The sequence below is a fragment of the Xenopus tropicalis genome, chromosome 8, assembly GCF_000004195.4.
Source record: "Xenopus tropicalis strain Nigerian chromosome 8, UCB_Xtro_10.0, whole genome shotgun sequence".
Taxonomy (NCBI): Eukaryota; Metazoa; Chordata; class Amphibia; order Anura; family Pipidae; genus Xenopus; species Xenopus tropicalis.
In genome coordinates this window covers 119,247,612-119,267,796 of record NC_030684.2, presented here as the reverse complement: position 1 = coordinate 119,267,796, position 20,185 = coordinate 119,247,612, and the positions used below count along the sequence as shown (strand labels likewise).

Here is a 20,185-nt window from a genome sequence, read left to right as displayed (position 1 = left end):
CCTTCTCATTCCATCAGGGTTGTGAGTGATAAGCGCGTAGTGCCTGGGAGGCTCTGCACAACTGCCTCCAGATTCTCTCCTTATGGGACACAATTGCTGCCGCCACCGCCTGCTTGTGACTACAAAGTGAGTGGGTGCGTGGGTCTCTCGCGTGAATGGGATTGACTCTGTATGTCTGATTTGCATGGAAAGTACAGTATGGAGCTAAAGCCCTTGAAAGCACCAGCACTTGCATGATCATATGGTGTTTTCTGCCAAACTGTATATTCTGTGGCTAGAGGTGGTCTAAACTGTAATGTATATTGCACTGATATGGTACAGTAAGAAAGCAACTGATGTCTTCAGAGAGGCAAGAGAGGTCCCACCTAGGATGGCTGTACTGTTATGCTGTACACAATGTTATTAAGGGCTCTTTCCTACTACTAAGTGTTGTATTAGGTGGTTTAATGTTCTTCTTGTGTCGCGGGTTTCTACCACACTCCAAAGCTACACAGGCAGGTTAACTGGACTCTAGAGTGTGAGTGTGGTAGGGATGTAGATTGTAAGTTTTTCTGAGCAAAGGAGTGATGTTGAATGCGAGAGATCCTCAACATCTGGTGCAAGAGGGTCAGTATTACCCCCTTATTGGAAGCTTGAGGGATATAAATGGAACAGAATAAATACAAGTAGATTTAGCCGACTATTCCGCCCCTTCAGATCAAGTCTTTCATTAATTATGGGGCAGGTTTGAAAATACTGTTGGGGAGGACCACATCAGCACATTAAGGCAATCCCCTGCCTATGGGCCTGCACAGACTCTCATGATTCGCTTGTTTGCCCGGCGGCCAAATGATTGGATCAGCTTAATTTAGCCCAGTATATAGGTGGCCATATCAAGCAAAGATAAACTTGCTTGGTGACCTCACAAGTTCAGCAGTTCTTTGCGTGTGTGGTCAGCCTAAATCAGCAGTTAATCGTAGCCTTTGTGGATGGGAAGCAGGATTGCCTCACTAATGGCTCAGTCCCAGCAAATAAACACAGCAGGTAGTCATAATGTTGCTATTCAGGGTAAGAAGCTGCCTACAGATAAAATACAGCATTTGACTGTTGTGGTTGGACACAGTGTTACGCCGGCCTCCATAATACTGCTTATGGCACAGTAAAGCTGGCCATACATGTACCAATAATATTGTATGAAACCTAGTTTCGTATGATATTTGGATCGTGTGTGGGCTTAGAATTATTGTTGGAACATTTTGGTCGCGTAACGATAGAATTTGCGCATGTATTGTGTATCGGAAAATATCCTTCCTACATTGGAAGTCACCTTCGTACAACTGGTGTCTGCCAACTATTTCATGTTCAAAACATATTCCCATTTGTATTTTTGGGGCTTTATCCTACAATCTTAGTGTGAAGGTTCCTTTTAGATCGTTGCATTTAAATGTATGACCGATATCCAAACGTTCGTCGGAAGAAGGGGCACACGACCACATATAAATGATGCCAGAGATGGAAGTGAGGCTCAGTTAGGTTGCGGGAAGGACTGGCGACAGAGGAGCTGGGCCCAAACCCGCCAGTGATCCGCTTTTGAAGCACGGGGGTCGGTCCTGCGGGTTTTGGCCCTGACCATGTGTCACTATTGTGTTGAAATGTGAACTGCCTAATCCTAAAAATCACGTAGGGATTGTAATGGTTTGTAGTGCAGTTGCTCCTGGATTCCTGTATATTGCTTATGCAAGGGGCTTGGGAGTTTAAAGAAAAAACATGGCAGCTAATGGCTTCTTAGTAAATTGCCTTTTGATTGGCTAAGCATACATGCATACAAGTCGCAGCTGATTCTTGAATACAGGTATAGGGAAACCTTAACTCAATATAAAACAACATACACAATAAAACAAAATTAACACAAATAACATTAAAATATATTTAAACGTTCTTACTAATGCTTTTAGAAAAGCATGCTAAATGTGTAAAAACACATATATTGTGTTTATATGTGTTTCTTTTTTTAAACGCACGTAAGTATGTTTTTGTCAGTTCCAAACACAAGCCCCCATTCAATTGAGTACAACCAGGAAGAATGTAATGGAATCAGTTTGCATTTAGGTGCGCTCAAACCTGCATCTCAAACGCTTGTCAAATGAATAAAGAAACGCCCAAGTATAAATGCCCGTAAAGTTACTGTTTCCCCCATACCTGTTCCTTTGGCTCACCTGTGAGTGGCATGGGTGTGTGCTTAGCCAATCACAAGCCAGCATTATGTGTCAGGGAAGGTTACTTTTTTCCATGCGCTTCAGAGTGGCACTGTTTTTAATTATTCACAGTTAAGACTTGCTTCTCTTTTAGGCACTGTTAAAAACATAGTAAGAACAAAAATAATATTGAGAAATGGTGGCCAAAGTGCAAACTTAAAGGAGAAGGAAAGTAAAGACTAAGTAAGCTTTATCAGAAAGGTCTATGTAAATACAGCCATAAGCACTCACAGAGACCTCTATCAAAAGAAACACAGGATTTCTTGTCTCCTCTTTTGGAACATGTTCTTCGGTATCAGACTTCCTCTCTTTTAGGGCTCCTTCAGGTTTGGGGATTGAGTCTCCTCTCTCCCTCTCCCTCTCCCTCTCCCAAAAGCATATTTGCTTCTTGGAATAAATCTAAATAGATGTACTATTTAGATATATTACTTTTATTGGCTGAAGATATGGCCACTGGCATTCCACATTACATAGGGTGAATTTCACTTTTTCTGTTCTGTGCTTGTCTGTTTTACTTTTATCTGCCTCTGGTTAGCACCTCATTCTTCATCAATTTATACACAGACCTTAACTCTGCTTCTACAATACCAGCCATATAAAGTGAATCACAGTCCTCTATCTTGTTCTATACTTATCTTGGAAAAGCAGAACTACATTTCCCTGTTTTCTTCTTTATGTTTTAAATTAGAATGAACCTCCCATTGTTTAAAAAATTCTCCCTTGTTAGGGTAAAGACACACTGCGCTACTAGTAGCAGCTACTTTTTCATGGCTACTAGACTCCAGAAAATACCCTGCCATAGATAGTACAGAGAATTGCCTCTGCTAAAACACATGTAGAGACAATTATCCGTAACTGATCACCATTGTTTATTTTAGTAGCTGCTACTATTTGCTCTGTGTGTCTTCACCCTAAATCCATACGCTGATATCAATTGCTGTATATTACCTACAGTAGATCTCAATAGAAATGTAAACTTTTATGTCCCCTGTGGTGTTTAATGGCAAAATGTGTTTTCCCTACCTGTTTGTTTTTTTTTTTTTTTTGTCTTAAATCAGTAATAAAATGTATGTTATTCTCCTATTTCAGAGATTGAGGATTTGATATCTTCTCTGAAGGATATCCAGCACACCTTGGTAGATTCTCAGAGCCAAGAAGACATCAGCGTACTTCTCCAACTGGCACAAAATGTGGACTTCCAGAATGCATTCAAGATCCACAACGCTGTGGCCGTGCACATGAACAAAACCAGCCCCCCGTACCCACTTGTTCCTAATGCACAAGATCTAACCCAAGAGGTTTGTGATGCACATTCATCTTTCCCCACTACATAGATACAGTACTTCCAACTTCTTTTTTTTGATTGGTAGATTAGTTTCATGTACAGCAGTTCCTTTAGTGCAGGGGTCCCAAATCTTTCTTACTCGTGAGCCACAATCACATGTAAAAAGTCTTGGAGAGCAGCACAAGCACCATAAAAGTTCATGGAGGAACCAAATAAGGGCTAATATTGGCTATTAGGGAGCCTCTATGCACACAATCAGCTTACAGGGGGCTTTATTTGGTAGTAAATCTTGTTTTCATTCAACCAAAACTTGCCCCCAAGTCACGAATTCAAAAATAACTACCTGGTTTGGGGGCACTGAGAGCAACATCCAAGGGGTTGGGGAGCAACATGTTGCCCCTGAGCTACTGGTTGGGGATCACTGCTTTAGTGCTACAGATGTATGTATGTATGTTTAACTTTATTTATAAAGCGCCATAAAGGTACGCAGCACTGTACAGTCTTACAGAATACAAAATTACTCACAGGGAGGACAAGTGATATAATAAATAAATACAATAAATATATATATGTATATATATATATAAGTGCCATGTGGTATGAGACACAGTAGGAAGGAGGTCCCTGCCCCGTAGAGCGTACAATCTGAGTGGTTGGGTAACATACAGGCACAAACTGGAAGGTAAGAGTGCATCAGGTATGGGCATTTGCCCTTAAGCGCAGGACTGGGCAAAATAATGTTTTAGTGCTCCAGAAGGTAACAGCTGAGCTTTTTCTTAAAGAGAATGGGTGAGTTTTCCCTACGGAGGGATTCAGGGATAGAGTTCCAGAGGTAAGGAGCAGCAAGATAGAAAGGTACTCCTGTGTTCCTAGCTTGCAACAGGTTCAATAGCAATATCCTGTTAATTACCAGATAAGCATGAGTAACTGGGAGACATTCACTAACCAGATGTAAAGAGTTTGGAGTCTGTAGGTAAACATGGCCGTCACAGGAGAAAATACTGCCTTTGATTCTTCAGACCAAATCAACATTCCACTTGATAAGCTTGAAAAGATGTGGAATGTGAGATAGAAAGTCTGTCAAATGTAACTGCCTTGAAAGAGAATGTATATACAGTTCTCCCACTTAAAGGCTAAGGCTCGCAGAGTTTTTTTTAATCACTGCTGTGCTCACTCAAAGATGCAGAGAAAAGGGTTGTTTTGAGCCTTCTAATTTTTTGCTAATTAAAAGGAATGTAAATAGAAGCTAAACCTTAAGGGCCGTGGCAGACGGGGAGATTAGTCGCCCATGACAAGGGAGATTTATCGCGGGCGACTAATCTTCCCGAAATGCCATCCCGCCGGCTAGAATGTAAATCGCCGTTGAGATGGCATACGCGGCTTATGCCATGCCACGATTCGGTTCAGTATTCAGCCAAATCCCTTGGGATGCATTTGGGGGTTCGGCCGGACCCAAAAAACTGGGTTCAGTGCATCCCTAGTATGGAGACCGCTGACAGTCCTCCCCAACTATTATGTCACCTAGAATTGGCCAGGTGTCAGTCGGGCAGGTTTGATTTTCCCATTATCGATGCGATCCACGTTCCAACAGCTCCTATAACAGTCATTGTAATTCAGTTGTTTAACCCTAGGGCCAAACGATCAAATTAGCCTGATATCTTCCACCTTAGAGATTGGCCACCTTAACAGAGAGGGATGTTTATAGCCATATCTGTGTCGCCACGCCCCAAGTGATGCTGTGCCAAGCCCTTTCCACTGTCAGGCGGCTTGTGTTGTTATTAGAAACATAATAGAGCTATCGGAAGTGCTTAGCAGCAGCTTTTGGCTATGTTGCCAGTTAACTTGTTACTGCTTAGTGAATGTTAAAAATTCAGCCAGTAGTACATTTACAGAATCTTAGGAGAAAATAAAGCAAATTAAATATACATTCTGCAAACCTATAGGGAGAGAGTAACCAGATTCTGATCCTTCTCATTAGGTTTGCATGAGTTTGGCTGAGCAGACCCCAGATTACTAAGGGGGTTATGTAATAAAAGGCACTAAGTTTGCCCAGGAGCAGTAACCCAAAGCAACCAGTCAGGAGGTAGAACTCACCGGTCATCTGTTTCAAAGCAAACATCTTATTGGTTACTGCTACTGGGCAAACATAGTGCCTTCTGTTACAAGTATGGGGAAGTGTCATGGGTGGGCTTACAATTGAGAGGGAACATCATTATCACCTGGGGACTCTTGATAAATTCAATAGAAGGATTTTGCTGTATTTCCTCTCAGTGCCATGTGTATGTGACAGGCGGCAGCTGGCTGTGAGTGTGCCATGGCTCTAATAGTTGCTCTTTATGGGCACGCTCTTTGCACGCTGCTGTATGTTCCAGGATGTGAGTCTGGTTTGTCTGCAAGTTGGCTGGGAGGGTTCTTATGCAGAAACGCTTCTCAATCTCTAGTCCATGACTATAACATGCAATTCAGCTTCTCAGCATTTTAAAGTTTTTACAGTTATGAATAAAATAATTACTATACCAGTGGATGTTTGTCTGTGTATGCCTGTGTGTCATTTCTGAACCTTTTCCAATACCTCTCTTTAGGTAACTGCATACACTTTCTGTCTAATAAAATATGTCACATACACATAATTAAGAGAGCAATTAAAATCATGGGGTGGGGGTTACTCCCACTGAATATCTCTGCACTGTTCTGCTTAGAATTATTCATTCTTACCTCACTAAACGTATACTTTGATACTGATGATGCTGATTTTAGGATTTTAATGCCTTTTTGATGTTAAAGGCACATAGTAATGGACACTTGGGGGCTCTGGAACTCACATAATTTCTGTGATTTTAGTACAGTAGTTAAAGCTCAGCTTTCTCAGGTCACACTGTTTCTTAAAAGGATTCTCTTATGAAAACATTCTGCTTGATAAATGCATTTGCTCATAGGTCTCTCCTGGGGTAAATGTAAATTACTACAGATGTGTTATATATTGTAGCAAAAAAACACCTAAAATAGTGTTCATGGGCCACAGGGCTTGGCCAAAATCCACACGAGGAAGAGGGTGGGAAGTATGGGTTAGGTTGGGATGGACAAGTCATATACAGAAAAGACAGTGTGTGAGAGAAGTGGGGACCAGAGGGCAGTACAAGGGCAGGTTTAATGTTGTTTTCAAGGTAAGTGCAGCGGCTGCTTGGCATTCTCACTGGCCAAATCAAACCTGCCCTATCGAGATCTGGCCAATTTTAGGCTAGATTTCGGTCGGGTAGGCCCATTGGGGGTGCCCATACAGGCGCATATACGCTGCTGAATCGCTCTGAAGGCCCCGAACCGACAGCAAAAAACCTGCCTGTGTATGGCCAGCGTTTCTTGTGCTGAGTGTCTCCAGCGGAACTCTCTAAGGGTTAACATTCCACTGGACATGGGGGCAGTTCCCTATATAGTGTAGCAGCACAAAAACATACTGGGCAGTGTCTCTCTGCTGGTAAGATTGAGTCAAGTTTTCACTTCTAGTCAGTTGTGCAAAATCCCTGGCCATTCCATCCTGCCAGCAGAGAGGCACAGCCTAGCACCGTAAGCAAATAAACTGCTGGGAAGTGATAAGCAGTGCCAAGCAAGCGAGATCTCTCAGGGGAAACCAATGGGATATATTCATGACCGTAATACTCCAGCTTTCTGTGCACTGCATAGGATCAGAATTAATGAATGGAGGAGAAGCCCTGTAGGAAACATTCCAATCCCAGGAGGGGGAAAGAAGCAGCTGTAGTAGTGTGATGCTGCTGCCTGATGCTGTGCAGGATCATGTGTAATAGGTATATACATATATGTTCTGCCAGTGCTGCTTGATTGGGTGTCTGGCCCTGAAGAACGAGGCAAGAGAAGCTATATGTTTATTAAGAGACCTAGCCCATGAAAAAAACATTTTAACCCACTGTTGTGTTTATGACGGTACTTGGCATGCAATAAATAACGCATTGCTTTTGTGTTTTACTTGTTAGGTACAGCAAGTGCTAAAGTCCAGCCATCAGAAGGAAGGCCAGGAGCTCAGTGCCTTACTGAACACTCCTCACATTCAGGTACATTCCTAGCAAATGTGTGTGTCGTAGCCGGCTGCAAGAATATACAGTACCCTATGGCTCTGTATTACTACTCATGTGGTTATGGTGCCAATTCCTGCTTCCTTAGTGGTAACTACCAAATATATGCTGAAACTATATGATGTGCCCTGCAGCTCCAGAATTTATCAGGCATTCAGAGGCTGGGAGTTGTACTTTGCAATAGCAGTATCCCTTTTACATTGGCCTTCCTTGTCTTAAAGGAGAAGGCAAGTCACTGGGGATTGCCAAACCGTTAGGAATCTCCAGTGATTGTAATCGCTTACCTGAACCCCCCGACTGTCCAGTGCTCCTAGAAACTGCATCACCCTGGGGTGTATGCAACGAGGCAATCCTTTTCCTTCTTCAGTCTTCACGTAGGCACATTGGAGTGAAAAGCCAAACTTTAACAAAAAAGTGGCTTTTCGCTCAACTGTGCAGGCCCCAGAATCCCATCAAAATGATAAGGAAGGAAGAGGATAGCTTGCCTGCATTAACCCATGGTTTTCTGCTAACAGGGGCACTGGGGGTTTCAGGTAAGCGATAACAATCAGTGGGGGGGTGCCTAACACTGGCAGCCCCCAGTGATTTAGCCTTTTCTTTCTTTTAAGCCTTCACTTCCTTAACACTGACTCACCCCGTGCACCATAAGATTATGTGGGAAAGCTCCGTGCAGCCAGGGACACGAGATTATCACAGGGTTTACCCAGAGAAGGGAATGCCAGTTACACAGAAATATATGAGCTTAGTGTCAGGAACACAATACTAGTTCCGTGCTGTGCCCCACTCTGCATTGTACACACACTAAAAGTGATTATAACAGGTTCTAATGTTACTTTTTGTATTTGCCTATAGTCTGTAGGGAAATTGCTTTTTCTTTAGTCTAAATCACATGGAGAATTTTGACTGCTGTCCTCTGCAAGAAAACATGGGTGGTCAAAATGCCTTTGTTTGTGCTTCTCCCATGCTAATCATAGTTCCTCAGTGATCAGGTAGTTGAAGGCACCTTTCATGTATTTTACATAACAATTGCTTGCTTAAGGGAAAAAAGATTAATAAACCTGTTTCCTTTGCAAAAAACGCAAGGGGGCTAGATTGCTGCCATGTTTAACATTCCTAAATTCCATTCTCTCTATCATGTTTGTGCAATGTGTCTTTTTATTGGCTAGGCCCTTCTCCTGGCCCATGACAAGGTTGCCGAGCAGGAAATGATGCCTGAGCCGGCATCAGATGATTACTTTTACGAGAACATTGGACTGTATGGAGACGAAACAGTAAAAATTGTCAGAATAGAAAAAGCCAGAGATATCCCATTGGTAAGTAAGCTGTGGTTAATTGATAACTATGTGCATGCCTGGGCAAAGCACCGCCTGCGCCATCTTAGGAATAGTTAGTGAGTCTAACGGATTCTCTCCCACACAGGGGGCCACTGTGCGGAATGATGGGGATTCGGTCATTATCAGCCGGATAGTGAAAGGTGGGGCAGCAGAAAAGAGTGGCTTGTTACATGAAGGGGATGAAATCCTTCAAATAAATGGCATGGAGATCCGAGGGAAAGATGTCAACGAGGTGTTTGAACTACTGGTAAGTTTGAAAGGAGATGAGTGTCCATGTTGCTCTGTTATGCACTTTTCTTGATTTATCACCAGCCTGAGCCCAAAAGTGCTCTTCTATGTTTTGTGCTGTTGTGGATGCAGTGGAGGCATGTTGTACCCAATTTGGCTCTCATAAGGCTAAGCTTTGCACACAGAAGTCCCTTTTGCAGCCATTGTGACTAGGATACTGGTCAGGCTTTGTGTCTGGGGTTTTGATTGGGGCTAATGTGCTGCAACAATGAGAATTGGCTTAGTCTGAGAGCCCCCACTCTTAAATTCCTCCTGCTCATTTAGTGGAATTTAAAGCATCCTAGGGAAACATGAAGGGGGGTCAATCAGTGACTATCCACTCCGCTCTGATAATAATTCAAGACCTCTTAACAAGTCTGTAACAATACAGATGTATGGCACCACAAATTGGAGAAATTATGGGAAAACCTACTCTTGGAACAAACTGCTGCAACCACTTTTTTCTCTGTGTATGTTGCATGGTCATATATGTATATGTGCATGTGTTTTCACTTCTTGTAGTTACCGTTGTAGCTTTGCCCCAGTGTAGAAACCCTTTAGCTGTAAAATTCTCTCACACCTAAGCATCTTATCGCCCTTAGTGCATTATTGGCCTTAATGTAAATGTTATATGGCTTGGGTGTCAAGAACCCTTTAGCTTATAAAATTGTTACAGATAGTGTATAAAAACATTTGTGAAACAGTCACGCTGCTGTATTTACTGTAATAGTTAAGGCCACAAATATGAACTTAGCCGAAATGTAACACTCGCCCTCATTCAGGCCAGCCCCCAGTTGATAACCATGGGGGTACAGTTTGAAAACGTATGGAAAAGAATAGCTAAGAGCAAACAGGGCAGTCAGGATGTTGCCGTAGTGTACTTTTGTAAGGTTTCTGATACAAATTCTTCCCTTTTCTCTTTTAGGCTGATATGCATGGCAACTTGTCATTTTTGCTAATTCCTGGCCAACAGTCCAAGCCACCGCCCAGCAAGGAAACTGTGGTAAGTGCTCTTTAATGCCTGGGAGACCTAAGCAAAGCTGAAAATGTCACCAAGGCCATTAAAGTAGAAGCAAAGGGTACATTCTTGAAGGTCACAGAACCCACTATGTTTTATGTAATTACCTAAGTCTTCCCATGCCCACTGGGCAGGCCCACACAGAGCAACAAATTCACCTAAAAGTACTATACTGCTTGTGTGCTTGCCCAGCGAACACAACCTGGAAGCACCCTTTAAGAAACCACCCAGGAACTTTATACATATTTATGGGGTTTCCCAAATCCTTATATGGTTAATCAGTGCAGACGTTCGACTTATATTTTTTATTCTATAACTAAATTGGCACTACAGTGACCCTTGAGCTTAGGGTGTTTATAGATATGCTGGTTACTAATAACCTTAAAGGGGAACTGTTGTGTCAATATAAAGTGAGCGTCTCATCTCATGGAAATAGGGGACTTTCTAAACATTATTTGTTAACAAATTCTGTACAGAAAAAGGTTAGTGCTCGGTGTAGTGGTTAGCATTGCTGCCTTGTATCCCTGGGGCCCTTGGTTCGTTCCCAGGGCAAATGCTTACACTTTCTGCATGGAGTTTGTATGTTCTAGTGGCTGCATGGGTTTCCTTGCACACTCCAAAACCACACAGGCAGGTTTATTGGCTTCTGATAAAATTTACCCTGTCATGTGATAGACACCTTAGATTGTAAGCTCCTCCAGGGGACTGTTGAATGATGAACAGTCCCTGTAAAGCACTGAGGAATATGTTGATGCTTTATAAATATACGCTTCTAAAATAGTTATATTGTGGGTACAGTGGGTCTCAGTAACATATTTAACTGGTGTTTTTTTTCCCTCTCACATTAAACCCTGTCTCTCTTCTCTCCGCAGGTCCATGTAAAAGCTCACTTTGACTATGACCCATCTGACGACCCTTACGTGCCCTGCAGAGAGCTAGGCTTATCCTTCCAGAAAGGAGACATCCTCCATGTCATTAGTCAGGAGGACCCCAACTGGTGGCAGGCTTATCGGGATGGAGATGAAGACAACCAGCCTTTGGCAGGACTTGTACCTGGTGAGTATTCAATAAGAGGGCATTTATTTTACAGCGGGTTTAGTGAAGGGGTCATGATGTGTATTTATTAGTGGTTCTGTACGGGTGCGGTGTTCATATGACAGTTTAGATTAGTAGGCAAGTGCCTATAATTAGCTGCAGGCAGATGGCCGGCCCCTATTAAGAATTGTGAAAGTGATAAGTGGCTTAACTGTTCAAATTTATTTCCCTAATTAGTTTAACAGGAACTTTTAAAGGGCACCCATCATCTAATTACATGCTCTTCCCCTGTAGTAAGGCGTATAGCAGTGTCACGTTCAGCAAGCATCGTTACAAAGTAATAAAGTCATTTCTGGAAAGCCATGGTCTGATCTGAATAACTGTTTCCTGCTTCTATTGTCCCCTTTATCTGCTATATGTGATGTAATACAGTCATATATTGGTTTATACGGGCAGCATCATTCACTCAATACAATAGGAAATTTTATAGGTTTTGTACTTTGTACTTAGGAATGGATTTATAAAATGTATCAGAAAGAGTTTATGCTCTTATTAAAGGGTGTAGTTCACTCTTAGTATCTTCTACAATTTCTCTAGAATATTCTGCAAATCTTTTATTTTTATAGTTTTTTTTAGCTATTCATCTGTCTCTTTCACCTCTTTTCAGCTTTCCACAGCCAAAAAGCTTTTACTCAATGAGTATATAAGTTTATTGTTATTGGTAATTTTAATTTCCTAAGCTTTGCGTTGAGGCCTCTCCTATTCAAATTCCAATCTCTTGTTCAAACCACTGCCTGGTTTCTAGAGTGTGGCAGACCCTAGCAACCAGATAGCTGCTGAAATTCTAAACTGAGAGGCGCTGAACAAAAAACTAAATAATAAAAAAAAAAGTAAAAATGTAAAAAAACACCAACTGCAAATATCACTGTCCCCATCATGCTATAAGTTCATAAAATACTACCCTTTTAAAATAAAATAGGGGAAGCTAAAGTAATGGGATACTCCCCCTTACATGTTAATTCATACAGCGATCTCTTTCTGCTTAATGTGTCCCTTCACTACAGGAAAGAGCTTCCAGCAGCAGAGAGAAGCTATGAAGCAAACTATAGAAGAAGACAAAGAACCAGAAAAATCTGGTAAGTTTCCTATATCCATAAAAGGTACAGTGTGTGCAGGTTTGGCTTGGTTGTATGCATACAAAGTACAAGATAGCGCCTCTAGTGGCCATAGTTACTGCTCACAGTAGTAAATACCTTATCTGAGACAAACGCTGTGACTGATGAGAAAGTGTTGACAACAAGATCTAATGTTAGTGTATTGTACAGGGTTAGTGTATTGTACAATCCGACCAGTTAGATGGCAGATATCCTAAATACCTACCTCCCTTCTGCATATGAATTTGGAATGCTGGAAAGGAGTGTATCAGGGCATCATTTCCCAGCGGTCAGGTTCTTCCTTCTTACTCTATCCCTTTCATGTTCTTCGCAGGAAAATTGTGGTGTGCAAAGAAAAATAAGAAGAAAAGGAAAAAGGTGCTATACAATGCCAATAAAAATGATGGTAAGTGAGACATGGGGGTGCAGAGCAAGGTGGTGCCATAAAGCTGCCCTGTTACTTGTCATTATCATGCAAATATTACCTGGTCTGTATTGGCAGAAGGGATGACTAGGCAGAGGGGGGACAACATTCACACTCCTTTTAACTTCAGATATTTCATTACCTACTCCTGGGGGAAGGTTCCCCCACCTCTCTTATGGCTGTTCAGCTTCTTAGCTAGCCATGAAGTTCCATAATGGTTCCCAAAATGATGTGCAATTATCAAAATCTGTTCTTTAAATGCATCCTGTAACATTATAGCTGTGTTTAGTCTCTTTCGCACAGGGTTACCTGTGTCAGACGCTGTCTTTTGACTTGTTTTTTTTTCTCTTCTTCCTTTAAGATTACGATAATGAAGAAATCCTGACTTACGAGGAAATGTCCCTTTATCATCAGCCAGCAAACCGAAAACGGCCAATCATTCTCATTGGGCCCCAGAGCTGTGGGCAGAATGAGCTACGGCAAAGACTTATGACAAACGAACCAGAAAGATTTGCGGCTGCAGTGCCTCGTAAGTTCTGAGTGCATTAGTACATAAAATAGCATTTTGGAATCTGGTGCTTCTGTGTAAGGGATGCAAAGGGGTTCTTAAGTAGAGCAAGATACTGCATTTTTGCATTGGCCAGTGCAGCCAAAAGAAAATGTATTGGTCTGCATTTAGGGAACACAGGGCATATTGTCTGCCCATTGTCTACATACAAGGATTTTTCTCTTTGCTTAGATACCACCCGGAGCAGACGGGAGAATGAACTCGCAGGGCGGGACTATCACTTCGTGTCACGACAGACTTTTGATGCAGATATTTCCGCTGGGAAGTTCATTGAGTTCGGGGAGTTTGAGAAAAATCTCTATGGCACCAGCATAGATTCTGTACGGCAAGTTATCAACTCCAGCAAAATCTGCCTATTATGTCTGCATACACAGGTAAGGGACTATGCAAGGCCAAAAGTTGTAGGAGGGTGCATTTGTGTAGGCTGGCCTCATCCACACTTGGTCTGCCCAAGGGCATACATGGCCATATGGCACTGATCCAGCTGTTTGTTTGGTGGGCCAGTATGTTGTATCACTGGAAACTTGTATGTGTGCCACATAAAATCCATGCTGGTTTTTAATTTCTCCTATCACAACCTCAGGGGAGAAGTCATCATCTAAGCACTTTTTCAATTTACATTTTTTTTTTTTTTTTTTTAAATAATGAAAGTGTCCCTGGAGGGCCCTCTGCTGTTCAGACTGTGTAAGGGCCAGGCAGAAAGGTAAAAACTAACTTTGCTGAAGCAGGAGGAGTCCCCTGTTGCTAACCTTTGGTTCTATTGCATTGAGCAACACCGCTGAGCTGACAAATATCAAAAGATGCTTCCTGCTTCAGTAAATTCATCTTATGTTGTTCTGCCTGGCCCTCTTTCAGGCTAAACAGCAGAGGTTCATAAAGTTATGCCTTCATTATATTAGCAGTCTAAAAACTACTATTATAAAATATTTATTAAAAGTGCTGATAGCAATCTGAGCAAATTTACTTGCAATGATATGGGTGGATTTATTTGTGCTTAAAAAAACGTATCTTACTAAAATCTGCTATAACTTTATTCCTTCACAGTCGCTAAAAATGCTTCGTAATTCTGACTTAAAACCATATATTATATTCATTGCACCACCATCTCAAGAAAGGCTGAGGGCATTACTGGCCAAGGAAGGCAGAAATCCAAAGGTAAGCAATGGTTTGTCTCTCCTGGAACATTATGATATATATTTGGGATCAGAGAACCCGTTCACATTATTGGGCTTGTGTAGGTAAAAGAAATGAAACTGAGACAGACTGGACCCTTGCATTACTGAGATGTAACATTTAATGAGAAATAGCACAGACAACATTTTCCTCAGTCAATGAATCCAAAGCAACCAATCAAATGTTTGGTTTTATGATTCTGATTCTTCTAAACTTCACTCTGCGACTCTCATTGATTCTGAACTTAGCTAGCTGCATCAATCTAAATGTAACTGACTGTAGATATAGATTCATTGTTGACGCCTGTTCATTGGAGTACCAATAGCTGCTACTTATTTCTAAATGGGGTATTGTGTAAGCTAATTTGCCCCTGTACCTCCTGGAGTACTAGGGTTAGAAACAAACAAAATCTGTGTGGGGAGGTGTAGGACGATTTGAAGATTAGCTTGGTTCAAGCTGGTCATGGCCCCCATCGTTGATATGCTAGAGCCAATAAGCAGTATATGACCATGTGTCAGCCTTTCTATTGGACACCCCTACACTATTCTTTTAATCCGGTTTCTCTCAATAGTATGTTAGTCAGACAGTATGTGTTTGGGTGATGGTATTAACTATTATGGGTGTTTCTGTTGCAGCCAGAAGAGCTGAGAGAGATCATTGAGAAAGCCAGAGAAATGGAGCAGAACAACGGGCATTTCTTTGATACGGCGATTGTAAATACGGATTTGGACAAGGCTTATCAGGAACTTCTTCGGCTAATCAATAAACTGGACACGGAACCTCAGTGGGTCCCTTCCTCATGGCTGCGGTGAATAGAAAGCATGCTAGCCATTTGTAGGCAATCACAGGGGCGCAGTGCACAGTGTGGTACTGAGAGCCCCATTGGTCTTCTCCAGTGGAAACCAGTGCTGGCTGGCACACACAGATGGTGCCACTCCATGTATCCCATAGTACCCCAGCCAATGGCACTATCCAAAGCCTAGTGAGAAGGACCTTCACTGAACCAGTGAGACTTGTTTCTACTTGATGATGATTGTTTTAGAAGCTCTTTATAAGATAAACACCAATCAAATTTAATTTAGTTTGTCAACATAAGCTGAAAATGCTACAACTGAACTGCAGTCTGCAGCGGTGTCCATAGTCTGTGATACCTTCGGAGTAGCGCTTTTACAGCGCCCTCTGCTGGCGGGAGGACTCCTGCAGAGAAAAAGTGCATTCCATGGGAAACAAGCAGCTGTGGGTTTATACACACAAAGCACATGTAACTACCTGACGGCGCACACTGGATTATTTTTGTTGTTGTTCTTGTTACACACACTCTTATTTTATAAGCCAAGTGCTTGTTGTTACCCACCAGCTTCCAGTGTAACCATAGAACAAATCTCTGTGTAATCAATCACGTGTGCACAGGCGTGTGTCCTCCATGGCACCGGAATCCTATACTGTATATAAGAAACAAGCACATATCTCTATAGCTCAATGCACTGTCACTTGGACTGCAAGGCCCGGATCGTCCCGTGCACAGAACAATCCCATGTACAGAACTGTAACTGGATCCAGAGAGCAAATCCTGGCACATTCAAGCTCTGCCGCCATTTGTAATTGGTTGCATTGTTTTCTGCTCATGAATCTGGGACTGAAACATTCCATTTTCTAGCAATGGCACTTGATACCAGCGACTCCTGTATGACACAATGACAAGAATGTAAGCTTTCTGCATATTTTTATTGTTTTTAATCGGTTAATTTTAGGGATCCCCGTGCTGAAGTTACATAGCAACATGTAGCTCTCGCTTCCAACCAGGAGGTATGAATTGGTTTTAGAACATCTCCCAGAATAACTAACAAACAGCCAACTCTGTAGCTGGAGGTGCTGGGGTTGGACACCCCTGAAACCCATTGTCATGTGATGCTACTGATTATTCAGAATCCCTGAATATATATCTGGCATGGTAAGCTAGCAACCTATCTCAGTCATATCTATCTTATACTTGATTGGTTGGGTGCTGTTTTGACCTGATTTAAAGGAGAACTGAACCCTAAAAATGAATATGGTTAAAAAATGCCATATTTGATACACTTTACATACTGCACCAGCCTAAAGTTTCAGCATCTCAATGTGCTATAATGATTCAGGACTTCAAATTTGTCACAGGAGCTCCCCATCTTGGAAAGTGCCTGCGACACTCACAAGCTCAGTGGGCTCTGGGCAGCGGTTGCGAAGCTGAGCTTAGGGGTCGTCACAAATTATCAAGCAGAAAATTAGTTTGGCATATAAGCTGACACTACAGGGTTGATTATTAACTGCTAATTGCACTGGTGTCTAAGCTGCCATGTAGTAAGAATCCAAACTAATTACTAATCAGCCTTGTATCATGACTTTTATATTCTATACATACAGTATATTGTGAGTGGATCACTAAGCTCAGTAAGTGGCAGCAGCACAGAGTAGGGAATCGGCAGAAAAGAAGATGGGGGGCTACTGGGGCATCTTTGGGGGCACAGATCTTCCCTGCTAAAGGGTTGTGTTTTCATTGGGCTGGTACAGAAACCCAAAACATAAGGTACAACATTTCTGCCCTACTTTTTCAGTTAGGCTTTAGTTCTCCTTTAATGACACTCACCACCCCCATTTCTCTGCATTTAGGTGCAGAGAGCCCAGGCAATATACTGAACACCCCCCCCCCGCATAGTGACTGTTCTATCTTCCATGTGCTGTCCCTGCAGTCTAGGGGCGCTCTCTGCAGACTGGGATGGGGGGGGGGGGTTAATAGGGCTGGGTAGGAGGTATAGCTGTCTACTAACACTATCCCAGGGTAGCAGCTTGGCTCCCAGTAAAGGCCATGACTCTCTATATTGTGCTAGGCAAGCTCGTTTTGGAATATTTAATGCATTAGTTTTGGGGACAAAAGAGCAGAAAAAGCCGTCCTGCGGTGCTGTGCCTTGGGTCCCTGTGCCTTTGCTCTCGGCACTGCAGTTGCCAACTGTGACTTCTGTTTACATCTCATGTTTGGATGAATAGGTATAAAATTAGATTGAATACAAATCATGTATTGCAGCAGTTACTTCTGCACCTAGCGCTTTGCTCCCAATATGTGTATATTTGTTTGAGTGGCGCACTGAGCCATAGAACAGATTGGGCGCACAGCGTAGCCACAAATGGGGCAAGTCCATGCGATTGGATGCCTGACTTGCAATCTCATTGGCTGTGTGTGTGTAAGCATATAGACAACCATTATCTGAATTCTGCCTTTGTACCAGGGCTCTTGCTGCACTACATTCCCATATATTTGTCACTACGTAGTCTTAAAGGTACAACATGGCCTTGAATATCTTCACTTGCACTGGTCTGGGATGGACTGACACTACACCCCATGAGTGCTATACTGTACAGTAACGGCTGCATTGCTCAGTGATACTATACTATAGCGATTAAACCAAGGACTGCCATTAATGCAACCTTCACACAGCCACAAATCCCAACATCCCCCTGCCTGAAATGGGCACAATATGAGCCTCAAGAACTATATTGTCAACTGCAGGAGGGATTCTGGGAGTTATAGTCGTACTAGATTTAGTTCTAGAATGTATTCCCAATGCTGATATACACCCAGGTAATGATGTGCATGTTGGCATTTGTATGCATAGGGGGGGGAGCTGGGTGTAGCGGTCATGTTGGATAATACAAGGTGCCTGGATAATCTGTGGTGCCCTCCTGGCATTGGCAATGGCTAGCCTAGCGGAACTAACCCAACTATTTCACATGGAGGGATTCCTCCCAGTTTGTTTGTATGTTGGTAGAAATACGTGACTTAATATATGGGAGAAGCCTCTGTTGGTATTGGGCAGCACTGAGGCCCCCTGTTGGCTGAACTGTGTTCCATTCTGTGAGTTGCAGTTTAGTGCTGCCATATTGCACGCTCGGTGACATGATTAACTATGTTTCCTCTCACTTCTCATACACTGGATTGTTTGTATCCTATAAAGATGAGAGCAGGCCTGGGAGTGGCGAGGGCTTCTCTCTGTGTATTGTATGTGACTCAGTATTATGTGGGTGCCATGTGGCGCTTATTATTTAAATGAATGTGTAGTTGGCACCGTGCGCCTGGCGCTGAGAGTAGATGGGTGCAGCTATATGGGACAGACTGCACTCTGCTGTACATATGTCTTTCCTAGTGATTGTATAAAGGGGGAGTGAGGGATGGGGGTACCTCTCTAATTAGGTCCAGTGTGGCTTCCAGCAGTTCCCATAGGGTCGCACACTGTTATGGCTCATACATACAATAAGGACATGATATTTCCAAAATTCTTCTGTGCTATGGACATGTGCTCTGTGCCTGTGGTTTCATTCATCTTTGTCTAAACCCCCATATTCCTGGCTGAGCTACACTAACAAATATAATAGGGCTGGCGTCTAATCAGGCCCCGGTGCTCTCATGCAACTGCTATAGGTATAAAGAAAGTATTAGACTGAAGAGCCCACTGTGTTACCTATAATAATGGTAGGTAGAATGTCTGCTGTGAAGGGACTGTGGCTGTGGGATAGCAGGTATAGTAGGGAGAGATGGTGCCTATAGTAGCAGTGGGGGGATAATAGCCTCTGGGAAGGGACTGTGACTGTGGGATAGCAGGTATAGTAGGGAGAGATGGTGCCTATAGTAGCAGTGGGGGGATAATAGCCTCTGGGAAGGGACTGGGGCTGTGGGATAGCAGGTATAGTAGGGAGAGATGGTGCCTATAGTAGCAGTGGGGGGATAATAGCCTCTGGGAAGGGACTGGGGCTGTGGGATAGCAGGTATAGTAGGGAGAGATGGTGCCTATAGTAGCAGTGGGATAATAGCCTCTGGGAAGGGTCTGGGGCTGTGGGATAGCAGGTATAGTAGGGAGAGATGGTGCCTATAGTAGTAGGGTGGGAACAACTTGCATCAGGCACTGAGTGTAGTAACCCATAGGAGTCAGTAAGTAGAATAAGGTAGTAACCTGTATGATAACCCATAGCAACCAGTCAGGTTTTGGCTATTAGACTTGGTGCAGTCCATTTGCCCAATGTTACATTTCTCATTAAAGTCCATAGAAGCCGAATGTGATCACATGAAGGAAATGAATCCGTGTCCATAGGCACAGAGAATAAAGGGAATATCACAAACTGTTGCAGATCAAATGGAAAACTAATCTCTGTTCATTATGAAGGTGAAGTGACGAGATACAGCCTCAAGCCGCAGGGCAGGGTAGTAAAAGTGTACAAACCCCCTGCTGATTTATGCTGTAAGTACCCACCCTGTATTCACCACATATCCCATCCATTTATCAGATGTACTACTCTTTATCAGCCATTAGGGGGCAGCAGGAATTTCCCACTGATCTTTCCAGTTAGGCCCTGGCTTCCCCAGCTGTACTGTAAATGGTCAGAAGATCTGGGCAGATCCTGCCTTACAGCTGTTCCATTTGGGAGGTGTTGGGGCCACTGTAGAAGTAGGGTCACCACTTGCCACAAGTGTCCAATATGGGGTGCAGAAGTGTGTAAGTGAGGGAGATATTCTGTGTTTAACACTACATAGATGTGTGTGGCCCCTGGCAGATATCAGAAAGACCCTTACTGGCCCTTGTGC

General features: G+C 42.9%; 1 protein-coding gene across 1 annotated transcript in view; it reads left to right on the top strand.

Moving 5' to 3' along the window:
* The window catches only part of mpp5 (membrane protein, palmitoylated 5), a 34,073-nt gene extending 17,471 nt beyond the window's left edge, over positions 1–16,602 (top strand). Inside the window, exons 3-14 of the mRNA XM_002937200.4 lie at positions 3,324–3,532; positions 7,506–7,583; positions 8,771–8,917; positions 9,024–9,185; positions 10,131–10,208; positions 11,096–11,279; positions 12,323–12,394; positions 12,747–12,818; positions 13,198–13,365; positions 13,576–13,778; positions 14,449–14,559; positions 15,213–16,602. Of these exons, the coding sequence (XP_002937246.1) occupies positions 3,324–3,532; positions 7,506–7,583; positions 8,771–8,917; positions 9,024–9,185; positions 10,131–10,208; positions 11,096–11,279; positions 12,323–12,394; positions 12,747–12,818; positions 13,198–13,365; positions 13,576–13,778; positions 14,449–14,559; positions 15,213–15,389 (1,661 nt within the window). The 3' untranslated portion in view covers positions 15,390–16,602. The remainder of the gene's footprint in view (positions 1–3,323; positions 3,533–7,505; positions 7,584–8,770; positions 8,918–9,023; positions 9,186–10,130; positions 10,209–11,095; positions 11,280–12,322; positions 12,395–12,746; positions 12,819–13,197; positions 13,366–13,575; positions 13,779–14,448; positions 14,560–15,212) is intronic.
* Positions 16,603–20,185: the final 3,583 nt, after the last annotated feature.